The sequence below is a fragment of the Rhinopithecus roxellana genome, chromosome 20 (assembly GCF_007565055.1).
Source record: "Rhinopithecus roxellana isolate Shanxi Qingling chromosome 20, ASM756505v1, whole genome shotgun sequence".
Taxonomy (NCBI): domain Eukaryota; kingdom Metazoa; phylum Chordata; class Mammalia; order Primates; family Cercopithecidae; genus Rhinopithecus; species Rhinopithecus roxellana.
Genome location: NC_044568.1, coordinates 7,525,574 through 7,537,955, shown reverse-complemented (window position 1 = coordinate 7,537,955; position 12,382 = coordinate 7,525,574). Strand labels below are relative to the sequence as shown.

General features: G+C 48.0%; 1 protein-coding gene across 1 annotated transcript in view; it reads left to right on the top strand.

Moving 5' to 3' along the window:
* Positions 1-12,382, top strand: part of GTF3C1 (general transcription factor IIIC subunit 1) — an 85,460-nt gene that overhangs the window by 58,407 nt on the left and 14,671 nt on the right. Inside the window, exons 23-29 of the mRNA XM_030924914.1 lie at positions 75-263; positions 2,319-2,476; positions 4,122-4,264; positions 5,388-5,469; positions 7,318-7,430; positions 9,657-9,719; positions 11,583-11,676. Coding sequence (XP_030780774.1) covers positions 75-263; positions 2,319-2,476; positions 4,122-4,264; positions 5,388-5,469; positions 7,318-7,430; positions 9,657-9,719; positions 11,583-11,676 — 842 coding nt within the window. The remainder of the gene's footprint in view (positions 1-74; positions 264-2,318; positions 2,477-4,121; positions 4,265-5,387; positions 5,470-7,317; positions 7,431-9,656; positions 9,720-11,582; positions 11,677-12,382) is intronic.

Here is a 12,382-nt window from a genome sequence, read left to right as displayed (position 1 = left end):
CCTATGTTCAGTTTGGTCTTCCTGGCCTTTGTAGCACTCATCCTGAAACTGTTGTCTCCTGTGATTATGTCTAGGCAACAGCAGGTTGAATATTTGGGGGGAAGCAAGAGTAGGCTCCGAGCTCTGTGCTGACTGGGAGGAGCAGTTTGAGGTGGACCGAGAGCCCTCGCTGGACCGAAACCGGAGAGTGAGGGGTGGGAAAAGCCAGAAACGGAAGCGGCTGAAGAAGGACCCTGGGAAGAAGATCAAGAGAAGAAAGAAAGGTTAAGTGGTGATCATTTACATTTACTGGGTCTTGTCTTTACATTTTGGCTTGGAGACGTGCAACAGCTCACTCCAGCTGGGCCTGAGCTCTGTCCTTCAACGTGAGTTTCCACCTTCCCTTGATGTGTGGCACTGACTCTCTGTGATGGTTGCTTTATTTCCACATCCATCTGGCAGACGAGAGAGCCTCGAATGTCCCATATGCTTTCCTTTTAGAGCTTCTGACTTTAGGAACTCATTCAGTTCAAATGCCTAGTTTCATCTCAGCTGAAAAACTATCAGCAACAGCCTCATCACAACTAGCCCAAATCCTAATTTTGGGGGCGGGGTTTACCTTTTAATATCTGTGTTTATGCTAATCAAGCCAAAGTTCAAAGACATGTTGCATTTTAATTTTTTAATTTTTATTTTTTTGCGTCAGAGTCTCACTCTGCCGCCCGGGCTAGAGTGCAGTGGTATGATCTTGGCCGACTGCAACCTCTGCCTCCTGGGCTCAAGCAGTTCTCCCGCCTCAGCCTCTTGAGTAGCTGGGATTACAGGCGTATGCCACCACACCCAGTTAATTTTATATTTTTAGTAGAGACGGGGTTTTGCCATATTGGCCAGGCTGGTCTCAAACTCCTGACCTCAAGTGAGCCACGATGGGCCCACGTTACATTTTTAAATTAGAGGGAAGCTGGGAGTCGCGTAAGCCGGCAGCACCTTCTGATTTGATGCACCCCTTGTACGGTGCCTTTTAGACTGCCATTTTGAGTTCTTCAGCCAGCCAGTATTTGTAGCAGAGGGGGTGGTAAGGAGACCAGCGTCTAGTTTTTCGACCACTTTTATATTTCCTAAGTGGTCCACAAGTTTTAACAGCAGCCACTGATGGCTGGTAGCTATTTCAGATAAAGACAGAATGCTTAAACAGGAACCTGTTTTTAGTGGTTTATTTGGCTGGCATTCATAACAAATAGCCTTCCATCAGTTGAAATGCCCCCTCAGTTTCGCCTCTCGTAGATATGTGTAGCAACAATTTGGCTCAAAAACCAGAATTTATCACAATGCAAAATGTGATGGTGTCGCTTCGAGTCCAAATTTCCTTGCCCCACTTTTCTTCTGCCTTAATTTGGAAGACACTCGCTCAACAGCCTTTTGAGATTGGCAGTGGCATATGGTGTCTGTCCTGTGAAGGTGCTATCAGTACCTCCCCTAGGCAGGAGACCTTGGCAACCCCATGGCTACGCTCTCAAGGTTCAGATCCTCCCTCTGCTGCTGACTCGGCTGACTCAGCTGTGTGACTTCAGCAAGTCACTGTATGTCTCTGTGTTCCTCAACAAAAAACAGTGATGACAATTGTATCCATTTCATAAGGTTGCTATAAAGTAGTATTCTAAGATAATACATTGAAAAAGCATAAACCAATGCTAGGCACACAGTGAATATTCCCTGATGCTAGACTGCTGTTTTGGTGGTGGTGGTGGTGCTGTTTAGTTATTAACTACACAAATCTCAACTGCTGATGTTAGTTATTTAGTAGCCACCACTCTGTGCTGGATGTTTTATATGCAGTCTCCTTCCACCCTCTCCATGGCCCTGGAGCAGAGGCCTTATTGTCCCCAGATGCACTCAAGTCTACACAACACCCGTGCAGTCACAGAGCAAGGGAGTGTGGGGGCCCAGTGACTGCACAGTCCCTGGTCCTGCTCACTTGGTGGATACGCCCCGAGCACACGCCATAGGCTTCTGTACAAGATGCCTTCAAAGGACTCTGTCACAGTGGGGGAGACTGGAGACTGGCAGATAACTAACTAGAGGCTGCATTGAGCCTTCCAACCTGTGCCTGTGAAATTTTATCAAGATAAATGATGAAAGGAGTTTAAAAAGAAATAAAATCTATCAGAAGGGGCTGAGTCTTTTGCAGTTAGTTGTGTGACTTTAGACACAATGAATATCTGATAACCAATACCATTAGTCACATCTCACTGGCTGAGTAGGGACCCTGCCCCTCTGCAGAGTGACAGCTCCAAACCAGGTGTTAGAGGCCTCCTCCCTTCTCCCTCTGGTGTTTTTAGGAGAGTTCCCAGGAGAAAAAAGCAAAAGGCTGCGCTACCACGATGAAGCCGACCAGAGCGCCCTGCAGCGGATGACGCGGCTTCGCGTCACCTGGTCCATGCAGGAGGACGGGCTGCTCGTGCTGTGCCGCATTGCCAGCAATGTCCTCAACACCAAGGTACCAACCAGCCCAGCCCAGAGGTGGGCCTGCCTCTCTCTCGGAGCTCCTTCCTGTCTGAGCCTCCCGGGGACTCCCAGCCAGGGACCACTCTGCTCAGCTGCTCTGCTTGGCCCCTGGGAAATACATGGCCCAGAATCCTACACATTTTCTTTTTAGAGTGGTGGAGCCTCACTTTTTCACCCAGTCTGGAGTGCAGTGGCGCGATCACAGCTCACTGCATCCTCAACCTGGCCTTAAGTGATCCTCCCACCTCAGCCTCTCCTAGTCCTGGGACTACAGGCACACCCCGCCATGCCCAGCTAATCCTACAAATTAATACCATTCTGTTTTTCTACATTTCTTTTTAGCTTTCAGTTGGATGCATACAAATGTTTGCCTAGCTGCAGGCAAACTAGTTCAGAACTGTTCTTTCTCTCTTGTCACCAGGAATCTAACCCTGTCCTGCTCCCTTCCTCCCACCTTCATTGCCTGAAAAGCTCCTATTTACCTTCCTGTAACTGCCCATCATGTCTGGAACGATCTGCCAGTTGCATGTAATTACCCTGCTCTTTCTCTGTTCTTGACCGGATACTTCTCACACTGTTTCTGTCACCTCTGGTACCTCTTGGCTCACTGGCGTGGCTGGTCCACAAGGCAGAGAGACCTCTTATTTGCCTTCCAGGAAAAAGGTCTGCCAGGCCAGGCCAGGACCCCTTCCAGGCAGTAGTGCCACGAGGCAGCTTCGGAGGAGGCCAGGTGTGCCTCCAGGTCTCAGCCAGGCCAGGCAGGAGAAACCCAGCTGGGGCTCTGTGCCCAGATGCTTGCCTGCAAACTATTAGATCCCTTGTCTTGACCGCTTGTCCACTGTTCTCTCATCCCTCAGTCCTCTCCTGAATTCCAACCCAACCTCTTTTCCAAGGAAGAACCTGAAAGGTGACATGTTGCCATCCCTAATTTCTGTTCCCTGCATCTGCAATGGCTTTGTCATTGCAGAGCTGATGGGGGAGAGGGGCGTCCCTCCCTCTGCTCCAGCCCTGGTACAGCTAGAGAAGGCAGGAGGGTCCTGCATAGGTCAGTGTTGGTGGACTCTCACCACTTACCGGAACTTACAGCCTTCTTGGGTCACCTCATCCTTGGGGATGTAAGAAAATAACTGTCATCAAGCGGCTTTCTCATGTCGGCCTTGCCTTTCTGTGTTATTGACCAAGATGTTCTCCTGGGTCTGCTAATTTTGTACATTCTGCTTCTACTAACGTGACATACAAGCACAACATACAGAACATTTCTGAGTATACATGATGCATAATTGGGACACTAAGACCTCTAACTAAACACACTTTACATCCCCATCATTTCCTCTAATACAGCGCCCTTTCAGGCATTTCCCCCTCGCCCCTCTGGGCACCTTTGTCACACATGGCACTTGCTAGAATACACTCTTGCCCGCTGGTCACTGAGGCCTCGTCCCGTGCTTGTCTGCCCAGAATCTCGCTCAGTGTCTGAAACATGGTGGGCCCAGTATATATTGTGAGGTGATAGTTGTGGGGATTCTCTGAGGAAAGAGGCTGCACAAAACACATTTTGTCCACTTTTTAATGGTAATTCCCCAGGATGTGGGCTCTGAGGATACTGACTTTTTGTCTTGGCTCTGTGTTTGATCCAGGTGAAGGGCCCATTTGTCACCTGGCAGGTGGTACGGGACATTTTGCATGCCACGTTCGAAGAGTCTTTGGATAAAACATCTCATTCCGTTGGACGAAGAGCTCGCTACATAGTCAAAAACCCACAGGCCTATCTCAACTATAAGTAAGCCTCATTGAAGCCCGATCACTCTTGGACGTGGTTACGTCAGCACTTCTCATTCATTCTTTACTCTTCCTTCATCCTGTTTGCTTAAGAGTCTGGCAGGAAGTGTGGCTGGAGCACACTGAGGTGTCTGATGGGGTGGCCAAGTGTTGGAGTCTGTTGGGGAGATGGACTTTGGTTTTTTGAGGGTGAGGGCCAAGCATGATTCTGGGTACTTTCCCATGCAAGGTATTGCTTGGACCTTACAGCGGCCTTGAGAAGTAGGTGGTGTTAGCCTTTATTTGGATGAAGAAGCAGAGACTAGATAGGCTGACTCGCTGAATACCATGTGCCTAGCAGGTGGTGGAGGCAGAGGCAGAGGCTGGCTTTTCCTGCTGTTTTCGGCCCTCAGATCAGCTCCTGAGAGCTCTGATTGGTGGCTCCCTCCAGCAGCAAGCTAGGCAGGACCTGGGATCATTGGACAGGATGCCCTCTACCATGTTCTTGGCAGAGCTGAGAACTGTCCTCCTGCCCCGCCCTTGTTGTGTGTGTGACCTCAGGGAGTCCCCTTGCCTTACCAGGCTGTAAAGCGGAATGAGTCTCTACCTGGCAAGCTCTTTATGAAGGCAGCAGTGCTTGGCGGATGGGAGCCCAGCAAAGGCTGGTCGCCTTCTCCTTCATTTTCTTTTGGGCAAGTCAGGCTCTCCTTACATCATGGGGATGTGAAGGTTAGTGGAGTGGACACACCTCCTGCTTTGCAGTAGATTAGAGAACTTAAGCATAATAAACTCCAAAGCCTGTTTGGTGTTTTTAAATGTATGATACACTTTCACGTAGGTCAGCCCATGTGGTCCTGGCCAAACCCCTGTGAGAGACACTTTGGGACTCAGTGTTCTCGGCTACCCATGAAGGACGGAAGTTCAGAGAAGCCAAGATGTAAAGTGTGAACAGACCTGACTGAGGTCAGGCTTGGCTGACCCCAAATCCTTCGTTCTTAAAAGCTGCAGTCGTGCAACAGGCATATAAGTAACTCATGCTTCATGGTCAGCCAAGGCCAGAAACGTGAGAATGGAGCTCTCTGAAGTTTCCGAACACAGGCATCATTGCAATTCCCAGACTCCAGCTTTGTCTCCTCTTCCTGCAGAGTGTGCCTGGCCGAGGTGTACCAGGATAAAGCGCTTGTTGGAGATTTCATGAGTCGAAGAGGTGACTACGATGACCCAAAGGTAGGTCTTGTGTGGGTGTGGGGCTCGGCCTGCTTGGAGGTTGGGGCATCTAGACTCTCGTCCCACAGTGCCCCTGCCAGCCTTAGGAACGTGGACTTTGTTTCCTGCTCAGTTGAGAAATCACCGAGTCAGCTCTCTGGTGTTGGCCTTGACTTGATCTGGCTTCAAGCACCTGTTTTTAAAGATGATTAGAATCTGACAGGCCACTTTGAAGGGCTGCTGTGCCTTGGGCCTGTTTTGTTGAGAAAATAGAACATCTCTTCAGAAATTACAGGCTTCCTAGAAAGCTTGCAGACTGGGTGTGTGTTTTCTTTCTGAGTTTTCTTTCCTGAGGGGCCAGGGCGGTGGCTGACAAAGAGGGAAGCAGTCTACTGACCCAAATTCCTGCCCTTCGCCTCAGAGGCTGCTCATCTTTCGTTTTTGTGCTAACCCTGGACTTTACAGTGTGTGTGGCAGGATTTGTGCCAAGTGAGGCCAGTGGACAGGGAGAGGCAGCCCTTTCCCCAAGGAAGCCACAGGCAAGTGGGACAGACAGAGAAGTACATGGTCGTTGCAGGACAGTGCAGTCAGCTCCTGGAAGAGGAAGGCACAGGCCCGCAGAGGTCGGGGAGGAGGCTCAGCAATGCTTTTGGATGGAAGTGACAGAAAAACCTAACCTAATGGTGTATACGGCTTCCTTTTTCCCAAATGCCAAGCAGTTGAGGGTAGGCAGTCCTGGTCTGGTGCAGGGGAGCAGAGATGTTATCAGGCTCCCAAGTTCCTGCCGCCACACTCCCCTCCAGGAGCAGTGGTCAGCTTTCCATCCTATGCCAGTGACCCCCTGGTTGCAAATGTTGACTATGAGAGCTTAAGTCCTCACAACGGAATCCCAGAGCAGGAAGCAGTGGGGAGACGGGCTGCAATAGACCCACATGGCCCTTGCATCAAGGGGCAGCCTTTCCTAGGAGCCCCTGGCAGACCTGGGCCACGTGGCTGGGAAACAGTGGGACACAGCACAGAGGACCCAGGCTGCCATGAGTGGCTTAAACTGTCCTGGTGTGTCCTAAGAGGCTGGGCATCCTCCCTCCCCACAGCAAATTGAGGCTGGCTAATCAGAAAGCATGGGGAAAATGGAATAGGTGACCCACAGATACCCACAGTGTCTGCCAGCAGGCTTGGCAAAAGGTGTCAGCACTGGGCGAGACTGGAAACCACAACAGCTGGGGCAGCGACAGTGAGGGGAGAGGGACTACAGGGATGGCAGGCACAGCATCAGGACAGCAGCCAGATGCAGCAGGGACCACGTCCTGCACAGCCACCAGGCCAGGGAGGAGCGGGAGCATACCATGTCGCGCATTGCACACCGGGTGACGTGACCAGCCTGCTCCTCAGATCTGGGTCTGGACTGAGACGACTGCAGTGCACATACAGAGGAGGAAATTGATTTGGGGGCCACCCGTGGAGTGTGAGGCTGGGGCAGAGGAAGAAGGCTGACTACACGGGTGAACCAGGGAGCACCAGGCCTGGGAGGGAGGCTGTGAGGGAGCACTATATGGGGCACGTTTTGAGTCTTCTCACCTGGGGCTTGGGAGAGTGCCAGCGATGCAGGTGTGAGGCTGTCAGCGGGTTAGTTGGCACCAGGTGCCCCAGTTTCCTGAGCGTACTGGTGAGGGTCTTTTGCCTCCTCTATAGACCAAGCTTCTCAGATGACAGGTGACAGATGACAGGTGCCCAGGGGAGGCACCTGGTCGGTGGTTCTCGGACTTAGCTGGTGCAGGAGTTTGTTACAAGATGTTCCTTGGTGTATCTTAGCAAAACCTCCCTTCAGGAAGAGTAAGGGCTTAACCTCTCATGCTCTCATGTTGAAAGGTTTGTGCCAACGAGTTTAAAGAATTTGTGGAGAAGCTTAAAGAAAAGTTCAGTTCAGCCCTAAGGAATTCTAACCTTGAAATCCCAGACACACTCCAGGAGCTGTTTGCCAGGTAAGTGGCTTCTGGGATGGTTCCTTGTGGCCCTCGCAGGGCAAGAGGGAAAGGCCAGCCATGTCTCCCTTATCAGCAGGTCCAGGAAGTGCCCAGCACCCGCCTGGCTGCTTTTGGCCTTGCAGTGGCCTTCCTGTCTCTCCTTTCATGGGTGACTTGAACACAGAGTGGGACCTAGCACCCTGCCGGGCATTTATGTTCATTCTCCCATTGGTCCTTCAGGCTTCCTTGTTTGGTTGGTGTACTTTTTGCTAAGCTTGCTTACTTTACCTATGAGGAAATTCCTATGTAAGAAATGTGCCCAAGGTCACAGTGCTTGTAAGCATCAGGGCCAGGATTTGAACATAGGAGGTTCTGGAACCACTCGGCGTTTGGAAGAACATTCTTGGGTATGAGCACAGAACCCTGTACAATTTTTAAATCTTAAGTTCTGTGAAGTAGGCCTGTTTCCTCAGCATCTTCCAAATGTAGATCCCTTTTCTCCACCATCCTCACCCAAAAAGTCCCTCGAGCCACTGTTTTTCTGAATTTCTCCCTGTAAAATGGTGGCATCCATCAGTTCTGCCTGTGAACTGTACAACACCCTTGCTCTCAGCATTTCGGTTGAAGACCTCATTCCTTCATTCACTCAACAGATAATGTATGTTGCGCCCCTGTGTTGCCATGCCTAAAGAGCAGTTTGTACTCGTTTTTAGAGTTGATCTCCTTTACCCACATTCCGAGTTTTGTTTTTGGTTTGCAGTAAACTGTTCCCCAGAATTCCCAAATGGCATGGTTTCAAGTCAGTCCAATGGCCTGTTTACTGATTTGTAATTTATATCTCCACATATTCTTAGTAAAGTTATGGGGCAACTTTTAATCATAAAAGAAGACAGAGATTTTTAAAGGAGAATCCATGAACCATTTAGAGAGAAGAAAAAGTTGCAAGTGTAACAGTTCAATACTGATTGTGATCCTGAGCATTCTGGCAGGCAAAGCAAAATAGAAAACAGTTCCAAGCCAGGCATGGGGGCTTACGCGCATAATCCCAGCACTTTGGGAGGTCGAGGCAGGCAGATCACCTGAGGTCAGCAGTTGGAGACCAGCCTGGCCAACATGGTAAAACTCAGTCTCTACTAAAAATACAAAAATTAGCCGGGTGTGGTGGGCACGCGCCTGTAATCCCAGCTACTTGGGAGGCTGAAGCAGGAGAATCACTTGAACCCAGGAAGCAAAGGTGGTTTTCACATTTTTCTGAAAAGTTTATTTTTCTTGGCACTAAATTATAAGAGGAATTTACCGTTGCAATCAAGATTAATTTTTCCATTGGTTTGGTAGAAAATGAAGAAATGTCCTACAAATGGCCAATTTGCCATATTTTATAAAAAGGCAGTTCTATGATTTATTCTTAAATTTACTTGCATGGTATAAATACAGTAAAATAATATTACATGAAACTCAAAAAAGAAATGGGGAAATAGTTTGTAATTCCAACACCTAATATGGCTACTCTTTGGGGATTTTCATATTTCTTTGTTTTAATTGATGAATAATAATTTTATATATTTTGGGGTACAGTGTGATGTTTTGATATATGTGTCCATTGAGGAAAGATGAAATCAAGTTAACCAACGTATCTGTCGCCTCACCAACTTCTTTTTTTTGGCAATAAGAACCTTAAAAATCTATTATTTTAGTAATTTCAAAATATGTAATATGTTATTAACTGTGGTCACCATGCAGTTTGAAATCATGAAAACTTATTCCTCTGGTCTAACTGTAACTTTATACCCTTCGCTCAACATCTTTCCTTTCTTCATTCCTTCCCTTCCACTTCCCAGCCTCTGGGAACTACCTTTTTCCTTTTTCTATGAGAATAATTTTTTTAGATTACTTCTGGGACATTTTTTTCCTTGTGCTTCTTCTTTTTGGATTGTAACACACCCACAGTTTTAAGTCCTGTTCCTTTTACAATTAACAGTGGATCTTTGCCAATTCACGGTTTTCCGTGTTGCCACATAATCGTCAGTAGGTGAACATTGCACATTTTCTCAGCCCTCCTTCTACCAGGCAGAACAGGGTATATTCGCATTTTAATTTACATGTACAGCGCTCGACTTTTGGTGAGTTCAACATTTCTCCCACTCCCAACACTTTAGCCAATAAATGGCCATCTTGAGCCAGCATCCGCTTGCTTTGTGAGGAGCTGCTTTGTTTCATTGACATGTTCTTATGTTTCTTTTGCAGGTACCGAGTTTTGGCAATTGGGGATGAAAAAGATCAAACCAGGAAGGAGGATGAACTTAACAGGTAAGTGCTGATATATAGAGTAGCTTTTCCTCAGCTACTTAACTTGGTGGCTGACAACCTGTTGCACTGGGGTAATCTAGGGCCAAATCCAGCCCACTGCCTGTTTGTGTAAATAAAATTTTATTGGCACACAGCCATGCCCATTCTGTATGTTGTCTGTGCTGCTTTTATGCGAGAACATCAGAGATGAGTACAGTTGACCTTGAACAACTTGGGGGTGAGGGGACACTGACCCCCTGCACAGTCAAAAGTCCACATAGAACTTTTTTTTTCGTTTTTTTTTCTTTTGAGATGGAGTCTTGCTCTATTACGCGGGCTGGAATGCGGTGGTTTGATTTCAGCTCACTGCAGCCTCTGCCTGTTCGATTCAGGCAATTCTCATTCCTCAGCCTCCCAAATAGCTGGGATTACAGGCGCCGGCCACCACACCCAGCTAATTTCTGTATTTTTAGTAGAGACGGGGTTTTTCCGTGTTGACCAGGCTGCTCTCGAACTCCTGGCCTCAAGGGATCTGCCCGCCTCGGCCTCTGAAAGTGCTGGGATTATAGGCGTAAGCCACCACTCCTGGCCCCACATGTAACTTTCAACTCCCTAAACCTAACCACTGATAGCCTACTGTTGATCAGAAACCTTATCAATAACAGACAGTTGATTAATATACAAGCATAAGCCACTATGCCTGGCCCCATATGTAACTTTTGGCTCCTCAGAATCTAACTGCTGATACCCTACTGTTGACCAGAAACCTTATCAATTCCAAACGGTTGATTAATATATACTTTGTATTTTATATGTGTAATATACTGTACTCTTACAAGAAAATAAGCTAGAGAAAAGAAACTATTAACAAAAATAAGGGGCCGGGCATGGTGCCTCACGCCTGTAATCCCAGCACTTTGGGAGGGTGCTGCGGGTGGATCACCTGAGGTCAAGAGTTCAAGACCAGCCTGGCCAACATGATGAAACCCCGTCTCTACTAAAAAATACAAAAATTAGGTGGGCATGGCAGGCGCCTGTAATCCCAGCTGCTTGGGAGGCTGAGGCAGGAGAATCGCTTGATCCCAGGAAACGGAGGTTGTAGTGAGCTGAGATCATGCCATTGCACTCGAGCCTAGGTGACATGAGCGAAACTCTGTCTCAAAAAAAAAAAAAAAATTAGGAAGAGAAAATCTGTTTACTATTCACTAAATGGAAGTAGATCATCTTAAAGGTCTTCATCCTTGTCGTCTTCATTTTGAGTAGTCTGAAGGGACATAGGAAGAGGAGGGGTTGGTCTTGCTGTTTCTAGGGTGGCAGAGGTGAAAGAAAATCCGTGTGTAAGTGGATCTGCACAGTTCAGTCCACAGTGCAGAAGGGTCAGCTATAGTTGCAACAGATTCCATAGAGTCCACCAAGACTAAAGCATGTATTAACTGGCCCTTTAGAGGAAAAGTTCCTGACCCCCCAGCCTTGAATATCACTGGCCAAGCCTTAACGTAGATTGAGGAAAGGATTTAAACTCTCAACCCATGAGCTTTCCAAGCAAAACTCGATTCCAAAAGCTCAGGTTTTGCTTTTCCATCTTGGATAAGCAATAGTCACTTTGATTTTAGCTCTGTAGAGAAGTACTAACTACATTTGTTACTGGTCATGTAAACCCATTCCGGGTAGGTCACCCCCTATCCACTAAATAGAAACTTTTCTCCTGCAAAAATGGACCTGTTAGTAAAGCCTGGAAACCATCATTTATTGTGTTTTCTTTTGTGAAGTTTTGGCATTTGTGTCCCTTTTGTGAGATTCAAGTTTTTTTCCCTAAGAATTGTATCTGCCTGAGCTGAGTGGTGCCTGTGGCCTCATGGTACCCTGCCACCCCCTCTCTTTCAGCGTGGATGACATCCACTTTCTGGTGCTCCAGAACCTGATCCAGAGCACGTTGGCCCTCTCGGACAGTCAGATGAAGTCCTACCAGTCATTCCAGGTGGGTACCGGCTGCCTAGCTGCACAGCAGGGATGTGGACCCTTCTGAAGCCAGGCTCGTGAGGTGCTGGCCCCTGCCCTTCTCTGCTGTGGGCTCTCAGGGGCTGATTCCCCCAATATGCCAGCCCACATGTCCTTCAACTTTTATCTTTTTATCGTTGTTTTATTTGTATTTCTTTGTGTTTATTCTGTATGTTTATGGTATACAACTGAAGAATTTGATGTACGTATACATTGCAGAATAATCGCCACAATCAAGCCAATTAGCACATCCATCCCCCCACACAGTACCTTTTCTCGTTGTAGTGAGCACGCTTGGCGCTCTCTCCTCCTGGTGCATTTCAAGTATACAGCACCGATTGTCACCTGTCATTACCAAGCTGTGATCCTCCAGGGCTTAGCGTCTCATAGAACCGAAGCTTCGCACCTCTTGGCCGGGTTCTCCTCATCTCTCTCTTTAGCCTTTAAAGCATGGGGATGGAATCCAGTGACCTCCACCATCCCTCCCAGAGCTGAGGTTTTTAAGTCTCATGTTTAAGACAAAATGAAGCAGGGGAGGAAATGAGGCGTGGCAAAGGACCTGAGAAAGTAATTGAGCTATACGGCGTAGCTTTTCAAATCATCACTTTGGAATGCCAAGATACTCTGGTTGTGGGAGATCACTCGATGGGAAAGCTGCCTTCCTGTGGGCAGTGAGTCATCTGTCT